At 38.4% G+C, this 16,165-nt stretch overlaps 1 protein-coding gene and 1 long non-coding RNA gene across 2 annotated transcripts; both read left to right on the plus strand.

Moving 5' to 3' along the window:
- The first annotated feature begins 3,914 nt into the window (after positions 1–3,914).
- On the plus strand, positions 3,915–6,136 carry LOC103489719 (uncharacterized). Its single transcript, XR_007818037.1, has 4 exons — positions 3,915–4,260; positions 4,434–4,697; positions 5,348–5,420; positions 5,942–6,136. It is a non-coding gene; the product is annotated as an uncharacterized LOC103489719 (long non-coding RNA).
- A 5,142-nt stretch (positions 6,137–11,278) lies between these two features.
- LOC103489720 (probable sodium/metabolite cotransporter BASS3, chloroplastic) lies at positions 11,279–15,982 on the plus strand. The gene is made up of 5 exons (XM_008449004.3): positions 11,279–11,856; positions 12,922–13,017; positions 13,108–13,414; positions 13,930–14,177; positions 15,349–15,982. The coding sequence occupies exons 1-5, from the start codon at positions 11,447–11,449 to the stop codon at positions 15,587–15,589; spliced, it is 1,302 nt and encodes a 433-aa protein (XP_008447226.2). The 5' UTR covers positions 11,279–11,446; the 3' UTR covers positions 15,590–15,982.
- The last annotated feature ends 183 nt before the right edge of the window (positions 15,983–16,165 follow it).

The raw sequence follows: 16,165 nt of genomic DNA on the forward strand, positions 1-16,165 counted from the left end.
GCGCTAATCACCAAGCAGACCCCCTTACTCAGGGACTTTGAGAGGGCAGAGATTGCAGTCTCAGTAGGTGAGGTTACCGCACAGTTGGCTCAGTTGACAGTTCAGCCAACCTTGAGGCAAAAGATCATTGCTGCTCAGCTGAATGATCCTTATTTGGCAGAGAAGCGTCGCGTGGTAGAGACAGAGCAAGGTGAAGGCTTATCCATATCCTCTGACGATGGCCTTATGTTTGAAGGACGCCTGTGTGTGCCGGAAGACAGCGCAGTTAAGACGGAGCTTTTGACTGAGGCTCACAGTTCCTCGTTTACCATGCACCCTGGGAGTACGAAGATGTACCAGGACTTAAGGAGTGTCTATTGGTGGAGGGGCATGAAGGGGGATGTGGCAGACTTTGTCAGTAGATGCTTGGTGTGCCAGCAGGTGAAGGCACCTAGGCAGCATCCAGCAGGGTTGTTGCAACCCTTGAGTGTGCCAGGGTGGAAGTGGGAGAGTGTGTCGATGGATTTTATTACGGGACTGCCCAAGACCCTAAGGGGCTACACGGTGATCTGGGTCGTGGTCGACAGACTCACGAAGTCGGCCCATTTCGTGCCAGGGAAATCCACTTACACTGCCAGTAAGTGGGGGCAGCTATATATGACAGAGATTGTGAGACTACATGGAGTACCCGTATCCATCATTTCAGACAGAGACGCCCGTTTCACATCGAAGTTCTGGAAAGGACTTCAAATTGCATTAGGTACAAGGTTGGACTTCAGCACGGCATTCCACCCTCAGACTGATGGTCAGACAGAGAGATTGAACCAGATTTTAGAAGACATGCTGCGAGCCTGCGTACTAGAGTTTTCAGGAAGTTGGGACTCCCATCTGCATCTGATGGAGTTTGCCTATAACAACAGCTACCAGGCTACTATCGGTATGGCACCGTTCGAGGCTCTGTATGGCAAGTGCTGTAGATCCCCTGTCTGCTGGGGCGAGGTTGGAGAGCAGAGGATGCTAGGCCCCGAATTAGTGCAGACGACCAACGCAGCCATACAGAAGATCCGAGCTCGTATGCTGACAGCCCAGAGCAGACAGAAGAGTTACGCTGATGTACGACGTAAGGACCTCGAGTTTGAAGTGGGAGATATGGTCTTTCTGAAGGTTGCACCCATGAAGGGTGTTCTGAGGTTCGCGAAGAAGGGGAAGCTGAGCCCACGCTTCGTAGGGCCGTTCGAGATATTGGAGCGGATTGGCCCCGTGGCTTACCGCTTGGCGCTACCCCCATCGTTTGCTGCAGTGCACGACGTATTCCATATCTCCATGCTGAGGAAATATGTCGCAGACCCAACACATGTGGTGGACTTCGAGCCACTGCAGGTTAGCGAGAATCTGAGCTACGAGGAGCAGCCTGTCGAGGTCCTGGCAAGGGAGGTCAAGAAGCTTCGCAGTCGAGAAATCCCACTGGTCAAAATCCTTTGGCAAAACCATGGAGTGGAAGAGGCAACGTGGGAGAAAGAAGAGGATATGAGAGCCCAGTACCCCAAGCTGTTCGAGGATTAGAACTTTCGAGGACGAAAGTTTTTTTTTTAGGAGGGAAGATTGTAACGCCCAACAATTTCGGTTTCCTTTTGTTTTGACCATTAATATTAATACTAAAGTGTGTTTATTATTAGTATTAAAGTAAAGTTTTTTTTTTTTATGTATTAATTTTGAAGTTAGGGGGTGAAATAAATTATTGGCTTAACAAATAAATGGCCTTGGAAAGGGTCAAAGGTGGTTATTGGAGGAGAGAGGAAAGAGGGTTTTAAAGATTTCTTTTATTATTTTTATTTCTTTTAAAAAGAGGCCTTGGGACTCGTGCGTAAAGAGGAAGAGGAAAATTTTCAAGAAAGAAAAAGGGGGAAAAATTTTCCTATTGAAACCCTAGCCGCCGCACGCCGCCGCCGCCGCCGCCGCCGCCGCCGCCGCGAACCCGAGCCGCCAAGTACCCTTCTCTGTTCAGCAGCGCAGCCGAGCCGCAGTCGCAACCGAACCGTCGCCGAGCTCCCAGCCGCGCCGGGAGAATCGTCCAAGCCGATCTGCGCAGCCGAGCGTCCGTCGGAGCAGCCGTCTCTCGCACGCCGAAGCCGAGTCGAAGCCGCCTCCGCGCGTCCGCAGCCAACCCGTCAGCCAGCCGAGGCGCGCCGCTCCGATCCGACGCAAGCGCAGCCGAAACGCCAGTCGGTAGCCGTCGCCGAGCGAAGCCGCGGTAGCCGGACCACCAACAACCGCCGCGCCGCCCGAAATCCGGAAGCCGAAGCCTCGCGCGCAAGGGTCCGACCGAAGACCCGCCCCGCGACCCGAACCGACGCGCGCCACCTTCCGGAAACCCGACCCGCGCCCGCGTGCACCCGTGCGTGAGCCGCGCCCGCGTGTGAAGCCGCGCCGCGCGCTTTTGCGTAGCCGAGCCGCGTCTCCCCTGTGGCAAGCCGAGCCGCGTCTCCCCCTGTTGCAAGCCGAGCCGCACGCGAAATCCCTGTACCGAGCCGAGCCGCGTCTGCCCAAGCCGAGCCGGTCCTGTCTTCTTCCAGCCGAGCCGCCAGGACTAAATTGGCTCCATCCACCTATATTTTGGTAAGCTAATTAATTATTGTGGTCTTTCCGGTAAGACTCCATGCTCGGACGTTAGTTAAATTAATTTGGGTCTAAATTAAATTATTTTCCTCAAGGGACGTCTTGGACCAAGAAATTACTGCAGCGCGGGATTTCTTCAGTAGGGGCTCGAGCACTGCAACCTCCTTCTAGGGTAAGTTAAATTCAATTGAGTCTCGAACCGTTGGTCGTTGGCGACCTATTTACGAATTTTGACTTATTAAACAGTTAGGACTTCGTCGCTTGGAAAACGTACTGCCTCGCGGTTAGGACTCGACAAGTAGATCTCCAAGTAAGAGATTCTACTACTAGTTTCATGTTTGAAGTATGAGACTGTGTATGCCCTATGTTGCATATTGAGGATTTGACAGTATGATGCCTGAAATAAACGCTAGTATGATGCAAATGACGATATAGTTGTGCTATAGCCTGTTATGTGTGGCAAGATCTATTATGGTTACGACGAATGTCGGGACGGAGAGTGTAGAAATGATTTATGTGACATGTTATATGCTGATGCCATGTGTATGTTTACTGCAATTAGGGTACCTGTTAGCTTGATTTCTGTTAGAGTCGTACCTGCATGGGTGTCCTTCGGGATCACCACCTATTGAGGACTGTGTGGTCCGACGGGACGCCAGTCTAGCATGATATAGACATGACTCGAGTGACTCGACGGGGTCCTCGCATCCCGACTGTCCTAGGTGTCCCCGGGCACCGAAGACCAGAGTTACGTTCCTACGGGAGCGCATGATTGCACGTGTTCGGGAACGTGCCAGAGATTGGGTACCAGTTATCAGGACTCTAACAGGAAGTTAACAGGCACCTAGTGGGACTAGTAGTGGGTCCCTTACTGAGTATTTTTATACTCATTCTCTCCATTTTAAGTTTTCAGGTAGAGGACGAGGCAAGGGCAAGGGCAAGCTGGCGAGCGACCCGAAGTGAGACCGAGGAGGGCCATAGGGACTACCGCTTCCGCTTATTTCTTATTTCAGATTTTAGCATTTGAGTTTGAGTACTTTTTATTTTTCACTATCTTTTATGTAGATAGGGCCCGAGTAGGATTTCAGAACGTTTACACATTTTTGCATGACTACCTTGTTTATGTTTTTATAAATGAATTTCTTGAACCGTATGCTTTTAATAAAATTTTTAGACTTAAACCACTTGTTCTATATTTAGTAATGACTTCGATTCAGCATAAGGAGTTGGGTCGTTACATAAACATTCCATCGTGGTTTTATAAAAGTTTAGGGGCTATTTGGGCCCCGGTTTATAAAAGCAAGAAGTGGGTTATGTAAACTCACTTCTTGTTTGGGGGAAATATTATCATAACCTTAGTTTTGAAGTTTCAAAACTCCTTGTCGTACACCTCCTCAACCCATCTCACCCTCTCGTTTTCCCTCTCAATCCCTTCTCAACTCCCCCATAACCCTACCTCTCTCTCTCTCCCTCGACTCTGTTGTAATCCCTCCCCAAATCTCTCACCAACTTTCCCTTAGTCTGAGTGCAATCCCTTATTTCCACTTTCTTTTGCTTCGTCTTTCACCGTTTAGAGGTTCATTTTCGTCTTTATTGTTTCGAAGGTTGGTTATCGTCTTTCCCCTTTTGAACTTCGATTTTCATCATTTGGAACCACTTATGAAGGTTCGTTGATTTCTTTTCCCGTTTTGAAGTTTGGTTTCCTTTTTCCCGTTCATCGTCTCAATTAGTCCTCAACTCCACTGTGTCCAAGTTGCTTTTCCCCATTTCTTCTTACGTCTTCCAACCCTTCATCCCCTTCCTTGATGAATGTCTTCCTTTTTTTTCCCCAATTGCAGATCTGAGATGGTTTTGCGTTTTGTTGATGAAAGCATTTATTTGTGTTGCCTCCGTAACGATACACCATCCATATTTGGGTTTCATTGACTGGCTTCATTTCCACGATTAAGGCCTCTAAAACCCTTTTCGGGAATAAGTATGGTTTGTTGCATGACTGGTCTTCTAGTCTTGTCGCTCTGACTTGCCCTTGCAGCTCGAATTTTTCCTTTACTGAGAATTGACGGATGCTATATCTTGAATGGCAGTGGATCGTTCCGAACAAGGTAGGGATGGAGGTAACGTTTTCACTATCGATTGTCGATGATGAGATCCTCTGAATTAATCATTTTTTGACTTATTTCCATATGTGTGTAATTTTTCGATGGTTTGTTTCTATTATGTGAAAAAATGGTTATGTTTTGATTACTGTTCCGTTTTCTTTTTTACATGCCTAAATTATTTTATTCTTATGTTAGTCTTTGACTGAACTTCCTATTTTCTACTTTTTCTATGCCATTTGTCATGCTCTTCATACCCGTGCATACCATTTGATACACTATTTTTGTAAAAAAATATTCTCTCTTTATTGATGTGTCTATCTCTTCATACTTGTGCTTACCCATCCTCTACTTTCTGTGGTATGGATGTTGGATTAGGGTTTTGACTATCTCTTCTATTTCTCTGATATGTCCTCTCCTTTCTGCGTTGTGTTGTCTACTGTCATTATCACATTGCTTGTTCAGACTTTGGTTGGGGGTCTTAAATGCATTATTAAAGTAGCACATCCCCTCCTGTATATACATGCCCCATGTTTCTGCCTTTCGTATGCCTCCTCTTTCTCATCCTAAAATTTCCTTTCTATCTTATTTGGTATGTTTACTAATGCATCCATTGGCTTATGTTTTTTTTCCTTTCATGATATGTTATTATGCAGTAAATTTAATGGACTTGTGTGTGTGCGTGAATGCATCCACCTTTTCGTGTGTTGAGACGTATAAAAACTGCAGGTTTGCTAATCATCTCTTCTTCTATAGTGTCATTCTTTTATTTGAAATCCATGTTAGAAGGACATTTTTTTTCATTACTTGTTCTTCATGTCCATGCCTATAATGTCCTTCATTTCTTTACAATTCATGTTTGAAGGTCATTTTTTGCACTACTTGTTGTTGCCTACGCCTGAAATGTCTGTTGCGTCTTTGCAATCCATGCTAGAATCTCATTTTTTTCCATTATTTGTGGTTCCTTTCCATGCATATAGTATAATTCATATCGTACAATTGCATATCTGAAGACATTTTTTCCACTGTGTGAAATTCAAGTTGAAGTTCTTTAAAGAATTTCATTTCTCTAAGGCACAAAAACTTTTTCCTTCAGTTACTTGCTTCTTCCTAATTACTGTTAACTGTTGTTCTATTCTTTCTATCGTACGGGCACATTGTCCATAGAAATTTGTCTGTAATATGAACCTTTTTTTTCATTCTTCCAGTAACATTGTGTGTAACTTACTTTTCTTCTTATTTTTTTGCAGTACGCCAGAGATCACAATTTTAATTTTCGAGGTACTAGGGTTTTCTTGTTTAAAGTACTTCTTTTTCCTACGATTATTTTTTTTCGTTACAACATTGTAATATGTAGGAAAGATTACCCACAAACTGTGACCATGTAAACTTTGTAAGAGGACTGCCATATTTTTTTCTAATGTAGTTTAGAAGTTCATTTTCCATCTTTTGTATGCAATTTCAATTTTTGTGTCTAATAAAGTAGTATGGTAAAAGCATCGAGTTTAGATTTCGAAAACAAAATGCATTACACAATTGGTTAGAAGGAAAAATTTTTGTCCAAAAAATTTGGTTTCAAATATGAAATGATATTTCCTAAACTACGCCAAATTCTAAATTCGACATACGACATTTGCATGAATAATTAATTTGCCTCACAAAATATAAACACTCACAACGATCTGTAGAAATAAATTTGTCATTAAAATTGGTTCGACATATACGATTGGTAGCGAAAAAAAAGTTTACACAATGTCCTGCACACTATCATAAACTAGATTTTTTGTTTTTTGTTTATTTAGTCAAGTAAAAGATTATACTATTGGTTTAATAGATTAGTAAAATAGTTAATGGACTTCTTAGAAAACAATACGTAAACCTTTCTTTTACAAATGTATTTGTCTTTAGTCAAATAATGCATACTACAAATTGAAGTAAACTTCTACTCGAGTATTTGTTACTTTAAATATTTTTTATTTCCTTCTGTTTTTCGAAACTAAAAAAATATAAGAACATGCTTGTGAGACCTTTGAAATATAACAATTGTTTTCCCACTTTTGGACGCATTTTTTTCAAACAATATGGTTATGGGAGACAAGAAGCTTTCTGTTTTTTTTCCACACCCATTCTCAATTGTAATCCATATGTTTCTTAATTACGATATGATATGTATCTAAGCATCCCTCTTTCTCAAACTAACTAACGATCCATACGTACTTGAGCATGTTCTTAGTCTGTAGCTTCAAATGGATCAGAAGCAATTGGAACAATACTAACTGTCTTCACAGTCTCCCAATTTTAGTTACTAATGACGTTGGGCTAACGAATGAATGACCACAAGAAGTTAACTCAAACACTTTACGACACTAGGCATAGAATTAGATAGCTAGCATATTTACGCATGATCCATGAGTCCAACCTTGCATGTCGTCAAAGTACTAAAATGGACAGAAGAACTTTGCTATTCTATGCCATCTGCTAAGGACTACTGCTGGACTTGCGTTGACGAAGATCGTCAATGTTGAGGAGATGGTGGTAATATTTCTGCACGTACTGGCATACAACGTGAAGAATCGAGTCATCCAAAGGGATTTCATGCGGTCTGGTGAGATAATTTCCAGCCATTTTAACCTCGTATTATTCGTTGTGCTACGTTTGTATGTCGAGTTGTTGAAAAAACCACAACTAGTAACTAATGCTTGCACAGATCCACATTAGAGGTGGTCCAAGGTTGGCTTTTTAGATACCCTTCCTAGTTCATGTACCACAAAGTCCTACTACTGATTCGCAGTTTTTTTTACAATGCAAAATTGTCTTGAGGCATTAGATGAGACTTACATCATGATGAACGTGATGGCAACTGATCGATCAAGGTATAGAACGCAGAAGGACAAAGTTGTCACAAACGTCCTCAGAGTATACGATATGAAAGAAGATTTCGTATTCATCTTAGCCAGCTTGGAAGGATCTGCAGTTGACTTGTGCATCCTTCGAGATGCTATTTCAAGACCAAACGGACTGAAGGTTTTAAAGGGTAACTGCTACTAATACTCCTCCCATCGTTGTTTGAAACTTCCACAATTACGACATTTAACATATTAAAAATCCTAACAAGGTATTACTACCTGTGTGACACGAGATACCCCAACGCGGAGAGATTTCTGGCTCCTTACAGAGGATAAAGGTACCACCTATATGAGTGGCATAAAGCGGGAAATACACCAACAACAAAAGAGTTCTTCAATATGAAACATTATGTTGCACGAAATGTTATTGAAAGAGCTTTCAGTCTGTTGAAGGGCCGATGGAAAATCCTTCGTGGAAAGTCATACTATCCCATTGAGGTCCAATGTCACATAATCCTAGCATGTTGTCTATTGCACAACCTTATAAATAGAGAGAGATGATGAATGCTGATGTAATAAAGGATATCGATGATGGTGACTCGACATATGCCATAACTGCGAGAGACGACATTCACTACATTGAGACCTCGAATGAATGGAGTCAGTGGAGGGATGATCTAGAAGAAGAAATCTTTAGTCAATGAAAGTTGCGTAATCAATAGTATCTCTAGTGTAGCAGTAGTACCGCTTTATTTTAATATGTTAACTATGTCTAGTCTCATTGTTCATTTCGTACCTAGTCTTGTTATTTGTTGAATGTATGTGTGCATCCACGAAATAAAAGAAACACTGACCCTTGACTTTAAGCACGACAATTTTTTTTTCCGATGTGTTATTTGACTAATTTGCTTAACAAATTTTTTTCTTTTTTTGTGCATTGTTTGTCAGTATGGCAAGTTTGTCACAGGCTTCTATGGACAAAAGAGGAGGAGTTCACCCTCATGGAGTGCTTGGTGGAGTTAGTCTCCGCCGGTGGGTGAAAGTCCAACAACAACACATTTAGACTTGGTTACGTGACACATCTAGTGATAATAATGGTGGAGAAGCTGCCAGTATGTACCATTCACTAGACCACTACTATTGACTGTCAAATCAAGACACTAACGAGAACGTTCCAGGCCATATTAAAGATGTGAGACCCATCCTATAGTGGGTTCGGTTGGAACAATGAGGTGAAGTGCATAATCGCTGAGAAGAAATTGTTTGACAGGTTGGTAAAGGTAGCCAATTAATTTACTGTGAAGCGTTATTCGATTTTAATACCAAATGAAACTGACAATTTATTTCCAAATTTCTACAAAGCCATCCTGCCCCAAAGGACCTCATGAACAAGCCTTTTCCTATTACGACGACTTGAGCTATGTGTTCAGGAGAGATTAGGCTACGGGAACTCACACAGAGACATTTGTCGATGTGAGGCCAAATGTGTTGGGTGGGTACGAGGGATTTCCCAATGAAGATGGAAACGATATGGAGATCCCTACAATGTACAGCCAGGGACTTCACATGTCCCCTGAGAACATCATGGGCATATGACCTGGATGCTCGAGTAAGGGTAGAACGAGTTCAAGTAGATAAAAAAAGGAAGCAGGGAGGCCAAAATGTGGAAACTGTGGAAGTTATTTGAACTACCTGTGCGGAGGTCGTTAGACAGTTGTGGGAAATACCTGAACTAAGTATGCTTGATAGGGTGCGAGTTATGTGGATATTGATGTGCAAGTGTCAACGATATTAAAGGATTCTTGGACGTACTCGATGACACGAAGTTGGACTACCGCATGATCATTCTACAAGATAATGCTTGATTTCTTGGCAGATTCCTTTGTTTGTCCTGTCTGTCTTTTTCTTCTTCTTCTTTACTGTATTTGTCGTATTTTCTTATTTGTTTTATAGGAAATTGTTGCCTAAACGATTGTTTGTATTAATGAAGTTCTGTTTCGGGAAATTCGTATTTTTAATTGTTTTGGTTTGCATTGCCTTACATATTTACGCGTTGCTTGTGAACGGCAGAAAAAAAAAAAAACAATGGATGTTCGATTTAATCACCAATTTATGAAATAAATGTCATAGGTAAGAAAATTAAGGCAAATGATTTTAAGAAAAGTAAGATGATTTAATAAAATAAATATATGAAATTTGTGTGCCGAATCTACCTTATAAAAAAGATGGGAAAAAAAATAATCATAATACTACCTGAATAATCTTTCCTCAAAAGAGATACTATCATAACATTATCTATTATAATCTTTCCTCCAAATATAGATTATCATAAAATTAACTCTCCCATGATTCCTTATAGTCTAAATTAATAAGCATATAGAAGTTTAGAATCTAAATCAATAGAAGGAAAGATTTGATATAAGTTGATATTTTTTATATAATAAATAAAAAACAATGTAAAACCAAAAGTACTTTCTAGAATTGTTGGGAAGCGTGGCAGATACAGATTGGTTGTCATTATCATTACACAAGTATATTTTTTAATTTTAATTTAGAAGAAAATATTTGTCTTTCTTTTAAGGAAAATTATATATATACACAAAATTTTACATGTAAATACAAATACACTTGGATACATCTCTCCTATCTTTGTCAATAAACAAAAATATCTAATTGCATTGGTAATACTTTTAACGTTTTTTTTTTCCCGAAGGAAAAGTACTTTTGGCGTTAACAAAACAATAAAAACATTATATTACTTTCTAAATGATATTTTTTATTTATTTACAAATATAGTATAATCGACCAAAATAAAATTTGTGGTAAAACTTTAAATTATTCTATCACTGATACATATAATTGGTAGCATTGATAGATAATGTCTATAGTTGATGGAATATGGAATTATGTAAGTATCTTCACTAGTTTTGCCATTTACAATAATTTTTTTATTTTTTACTTTTGAACATAATTCAAGTAGTTAAAACTTATGTTATGGATACAATTTGATATATACATGCACTAGAGTATACAATCATTGGGAGTTAGAATAAAGGAAGCTTGATTAAGCATAGACTCAACTACGTTTGACCAGGGCTAAGGAGTTGAGTAAACTGGGTCTATTTTGTTTACGAGTTGTCGAATCATAGATTGATCGTAAGTAAATATATAATCTAACAATCTTAAAAACAAGGACTGTTTGGCCTAAGATACATTTAGAAAACCTTTAAGTATAAAGAAAACATAAATTCACAACATTGTAAATACTTTAATTTACTTCTAAAAATTTATCACATTGGCCATGTACAAACCACTAGGCTAGATTAATGTCCACTAGATTTTAGTATAGCAACGTAAATTCTAAACCAACAAGCTATTTATTCAAATCTACCATATCAGTCTATACTATAATCTATAACACGCTCTCAAATTAAAAAAAATAATAACAATAAATTAAAAATAGCAATGGTTCTAATATTACTCTAATGCTCAACTGAAACTTCTTATATAACACAATCCTATTTATATTTACCGTTTGTTACATCGTATATATTTGCATGAGCAATCGAACGTTGAACTCTAAATTGTAAGAGGTTCTACAAGATTCAACCAAAATTAGTAGAGGACTAAATTGGTATTTGAAAATAAAGAGGGACTAATTAGCAATTTGCTAAAATGAAAGGAAAAGAAAAGGACAAAAAAATAAATAAATAATAAAATAAAATAAAATAAAAGTACTGTGGGAAAGACTTTAATCCCAACACTTGGACGGATTTTTCTCTCTATGTCTTCAACTATTCCCTTTTTCTTCCCCTCCTCGTTATCATCTCACGCACCGTCGCCCAACCATTCACTTTCCGGCCAAAATACTCCCGCCACTTCATCGTCTACACTTCCTTCTCCCTTTCCATGTCCGCCATACCTCTTTGCTCTTCTCCGGTTCCCTTTCTTTCGCAATCGCCGATCAAACCTAGTAGAAAACCAAAATTCTTCTCATCAGATTGCCACTGTCTTTCGATTTCTTGTACTTTCACCAGATTGTGGCCTTCTTCTCACTGTTCGACGTCGAAGAATTTGAAGCCCGTGTGTAATGGAGCTTTGTCCACTTTTGCTTGCTCGACTTCGCCGTTCATTGGGAGAGTCGGGTCGCGGATTCGGCTGGGGAATTTCTCGCTGTTGTCGTTTGGATTGAACTCCAATGCAGCGGCTGCTGAGGAGGGTGCCGGTGGTGATTCATCGCAATTTTTTTCGGGGTTACTTCCTTTTGTTGTAGCTGCTACTGGAATTTCTGCCCTGACTTGTCCATCTACTTTTACATGGTAAATATTTCCATCTTATTGATTTAATAATATTGGAAGCTTATTGATTCAATCATTGTAAAATGTTAATTTAGTCCCAATTGTCAATGTTGGATAGATACTTAACTTATCCCATTATGACTTGATGTTTTTAATTAATTTTTAATATATTCTTTCTCTCTCCATTGTTCTTGATTGAAAGTCAGCCTTCCATTCTTGTCTCTGGTAAAATGGTTTTTTATTAATTTATTTATTAGTTAAATTCATAGACAATACTTCCAAAATTTCATCGACAATACTCTCAAGTTTACCTTTACTTTTCCTTTCACATATACCCCCTTATACTTTCAAAATTACAACATTAACCCTAGACTTTCATAAACATTACAAAGAAAAAAGGGAAATAAAATAGTATGGCGATGATCTGATATGTAAATTTAAACTATTCATCACTACATTGTTTTAAGTTCGATTTTTTTCTGAAATTTGAAAAGAATGCTAGTAATTTTTAAATCTATATGAAAATTCATGGGTAATATTGTAATTATCACAAGTATAAGGGTAATTTTCAAATCTATAATTTATTTATTTTTATTATTTTAATTTTATTCATACAAAAATTACTTATAGTCTATATGTATTTGTGTGTGTGTATGCATGCATGTATGGTGTTGTCTGTATAATCTGCCAGTGTCAGTCAAGTATTTAATAAAAAGATGGTTTTTCTTTTGTCTTTTTTTTTTTTTCACTTTCAACTTTCTGGATATATCTTCTTCTTTCCTGATTTCACTTTAAATTTTGAATGTCATTTTTGGTCTAATATTTCTTTACTTTATGAGTTCAGTTTTGGAACTTTCAATTGGCAGAGTTCACAAAGGACCTATATGAAGACTCATAGCTTTTCAGTTACACCTTTTATTTTCTATGATGCTATCTTATTTAGATGATTAAAACTTTCGATAAAACTTAACTGTTATATTGGTATTTTGCTGTTTGAGGTACTGCATGTAGTTCATACAAATACATAAAACTAAATTTGAATTTATAAAGTGTATTTTATGAAGTTTTTGATATTGCATTTTGCAGGGTTCCTAAGGATCTCTATGCCCCAGCTCTTGGTGGGATAATGTTATCTATTGGAATTAAGCTTTCTATTAATGATTTTGCTCTAGCAATGAAGAGGTTAAACATCTAAATTGTAAATCATATCAACTGCATTTGAAAACGTGGGTGTGTTCTTGAGAATTGTTTTATTTTGTTTGTTATTTGCAGGCCTGTACCACTCTCTATTGGATTTGTTGCTCAGTATGTTTTGAAACCAGCTCTTGGTGTATTGATAGCAAGAGCATTTGGGATATCTCCACTGTTCTATGCAGGTTTTCTTCTTACAGCTTGTGTTGGAGGGGCTCAGCTATCAAGTTATGCCAGTTTCTTGAGTAAAGGAGATATTGCCTTAAGTATTCTCCTTACCAGCTTCACCACCATCTCTTCCGTGCTTCTAACACCTCTATTGACTGGCATTCTGATCGGTTCGGTTGTTCCAGTTGATGCCGCTGCCATGTCAAAATCAATACTGCAGGTAATGGTACTTCAGCGAATGATTGTATAGTAGATGTGATCCATGGATTTCAAACAAGAAAGTCGAGCTGATTGTAGTACATACTTCTTTTGTTAATTTTGTTTAGTAAGGAATCAAGCTTTGATAGATAAAAACTTTAGTTGATGTCTGAAATTATGAACGCAAAAAATTAGTGCAGAAAGATCTTGATATTTTGGGTTTCCCATTATTTAGGCATCTGGTTGTATGAGGGAGCTGTTCTAGTCGTCATAAAAAGAAACGCTTCTTATCAAATGACTTAGTTAAATAGAAACTTCTCTTATGGAGGTTTCTTGTGTGTGTTCTTTTCCTTCTATAATTCTTCAGTTAAGTTTTCTACTGTTATTTCGCATATTTTCCTCATGCTGAGCTGCAACTAAGTTTTATCTCCTCTCGCTACGATCAAGAAATGGTGTATTTTAATATTTCAAGAGTATTCTGAATTTTACTGACAGAATCATAAATGTTTGGTTATTGATGTTCTGGTATTGTTATAGGTTGTTCTTCTTCCGGTCGCTCTCGGACTCGTTCTTAATTCTTATGCAAAGCCAATCGTAGCCATTATTCAGCCTGTGATGCCATTTGTTGCAATTATCTGTACTTCATTGTGTATTGGTAGCCCCCTTGCTATAAACAGAAGCCAAATTTTGTCGATCCATGGAGCCCAGTTGGTTCTTCCAGTTTTGGCATTTCATGCAATGGCATTCACTTTGGGATACTGGGCATCGAAAATCCCAATCATAAGGTAAAAGTTACATCTCTTTACTTAATATCCCATCTATCTTGATAAGCTTTGAGGCTCAGATGATCTTGGGTTAGAATTCACACCCTAAATCACTAATCAACCTAAAAGCAGCTTAAGTTGGTGAATAATGGTAAATTGAATTATTTCAACACTTTAACTATTCTACCCGCATTCACGTTCTCTCCTTGAAAATATCAGTATGTCGCTATTGATAAAATGGTTTCAAAAATCTAGCAGGGCAGTTAGGAACCATTGGCTCTTTAGCTTTGATCAATTGCCATCAATCTTTTTAGAAAACTATCAAAGCATGTGACTATATAAGGCTTTTCAACTTTTCTATCACATGCAAACTATCTGCTGCCATAATATTGCTTCCCTTTCTGTTCAAGTGGGTCATAGATAACACTTCTTTCTATAGTACATGAATAGTCTCGTTTGGGAGCTGTTTATGAAAATTATTTTAAAGCTTAAATATCAAAAGTAGAAGCGTTTATTTGAGAAAACTTTGAAAAATAACTCTGTATTTCAGAATAACATTTATTGAAAATCTGTTTGCTAGAACCTTTGAAAATCGTTTGTTTTTGTGTTTTATTCTTGTTTATTTCCATTGATCTGTTTTTTAGAACAACTGAAGGCATTTTTAATCCAAAACTACAAAGTTTTTTATTATTAAGTTCCAGTGCACAGCAACGATAACCTTTACAGGCCATCCAAAACCATATACCAAAATTCTTCATCAAGAAGAAAACTATTTTTTAAAGCAACAAAATTACATAAAAGTCGTAGAAGTATCTGTTGGTGGCTTAAGAATTACATAAAAAAAACTTCTATCGTCTTTGCCTAAACAAAGTTTTTGGTTCCTATAGAGAGAGTGTTTTGATAACGCTTTTGATTCCTAGCTTAGGATGAATTTGCATTGATTTCCCACTTGAGGTGGTAGGAGGTTGGAACTCGTAGCTCCTGAAGTCCTGATTTTGACTAGAAAGCTTAATAGATGAAAAACATTGATGTTAGTTCGACATTAGAGTGCAGTTTTCCTTGTAAATGAATGAGGTTGGCTCAAAACCAAGGTTAATGGAAACTAGATTACATTGAACATTAATTTCAAACAAATACAATCGGTTTCAAAATGTGATGAGCATTGCTTGATACAATGTTGCGGATGTGACAGGCAAGAAGAAGAAGCTAGCCGCACAATTTCACTATGCACAGGGATGCAAAGCTCCACTCTAGCAGGGCTTCTAGCTACTCAGTTCCTCGGGAGCACTCACGCCGTTCCACCCGCGTGTTCGGTTGTTGCCATGGCCATCATGGGTCTTTGTCTAGCTTCTTTCTGGGGCAGTGGCTCTAAAATCAGAGACTTGCCATCTCTTTTGGTACAAAAAACAAGTTCAATTGCCGGTGCTTCTTGAATCTGCTTGAATTAGCATAGCAACTCTCGCATCTCTTAAAAGTGGTTGAAAAGTCTCAAATTGCAACAACAAAAAGTTCCATTTGAAGACAAAAGAAAAGACTGTTTCAACCCACATATGTGATTCTGAGGAACCACATGGAAAAGATGGCAAGAAAATAGATATAGTTTGTGTAAGTTCATATGACACAGGAAATCTCATGGGTCCTATATATCATGAGAATGAGGCAGAATAATATATGAAATATCATTATAGTTTTTAAATAAAAGCGAGGAAAGAAATGATGTTTCTCATTATTTCTGTTTATTAAGGATGTATTACTTATCTGTACAGAAAATTTAGTAAATACACACTTTTTAATCAATTGAAGGAAAAAAAAATCATGTTTTGCTTCGTTTTTTCCCATGTACTGATGTTATTTTTCCAACCAAAGTTGTGTTGGGTTGGGTTTGGGAAATGGCAAGATTTGAGATCCAGGACCCAACAAATTAAATTGGTATCTCAAATCTCTCTATTTGGAGGTAAGTTGTGGAAATGTATTTAATTGAATTCATAATTTTCCCGACTCCTCTCTGT

The sequence above is a fragment of the Cucumis melo genome, chromosome 1 (assembly GCF_025177605.1).
Source record: "Cucumis melo cultivar AY chromosome 1, USDA_Cmelo_AY_1.0, whole genome shotgun sequence".
Taxonomy (NCBI): domain Eukaryota; kingdom Viridiplantae; phylum Streptophyta; class Magnoliopsida; order Cucurbitales; family Cucurbitaceae; genus Cucumis; species Cucumis melo.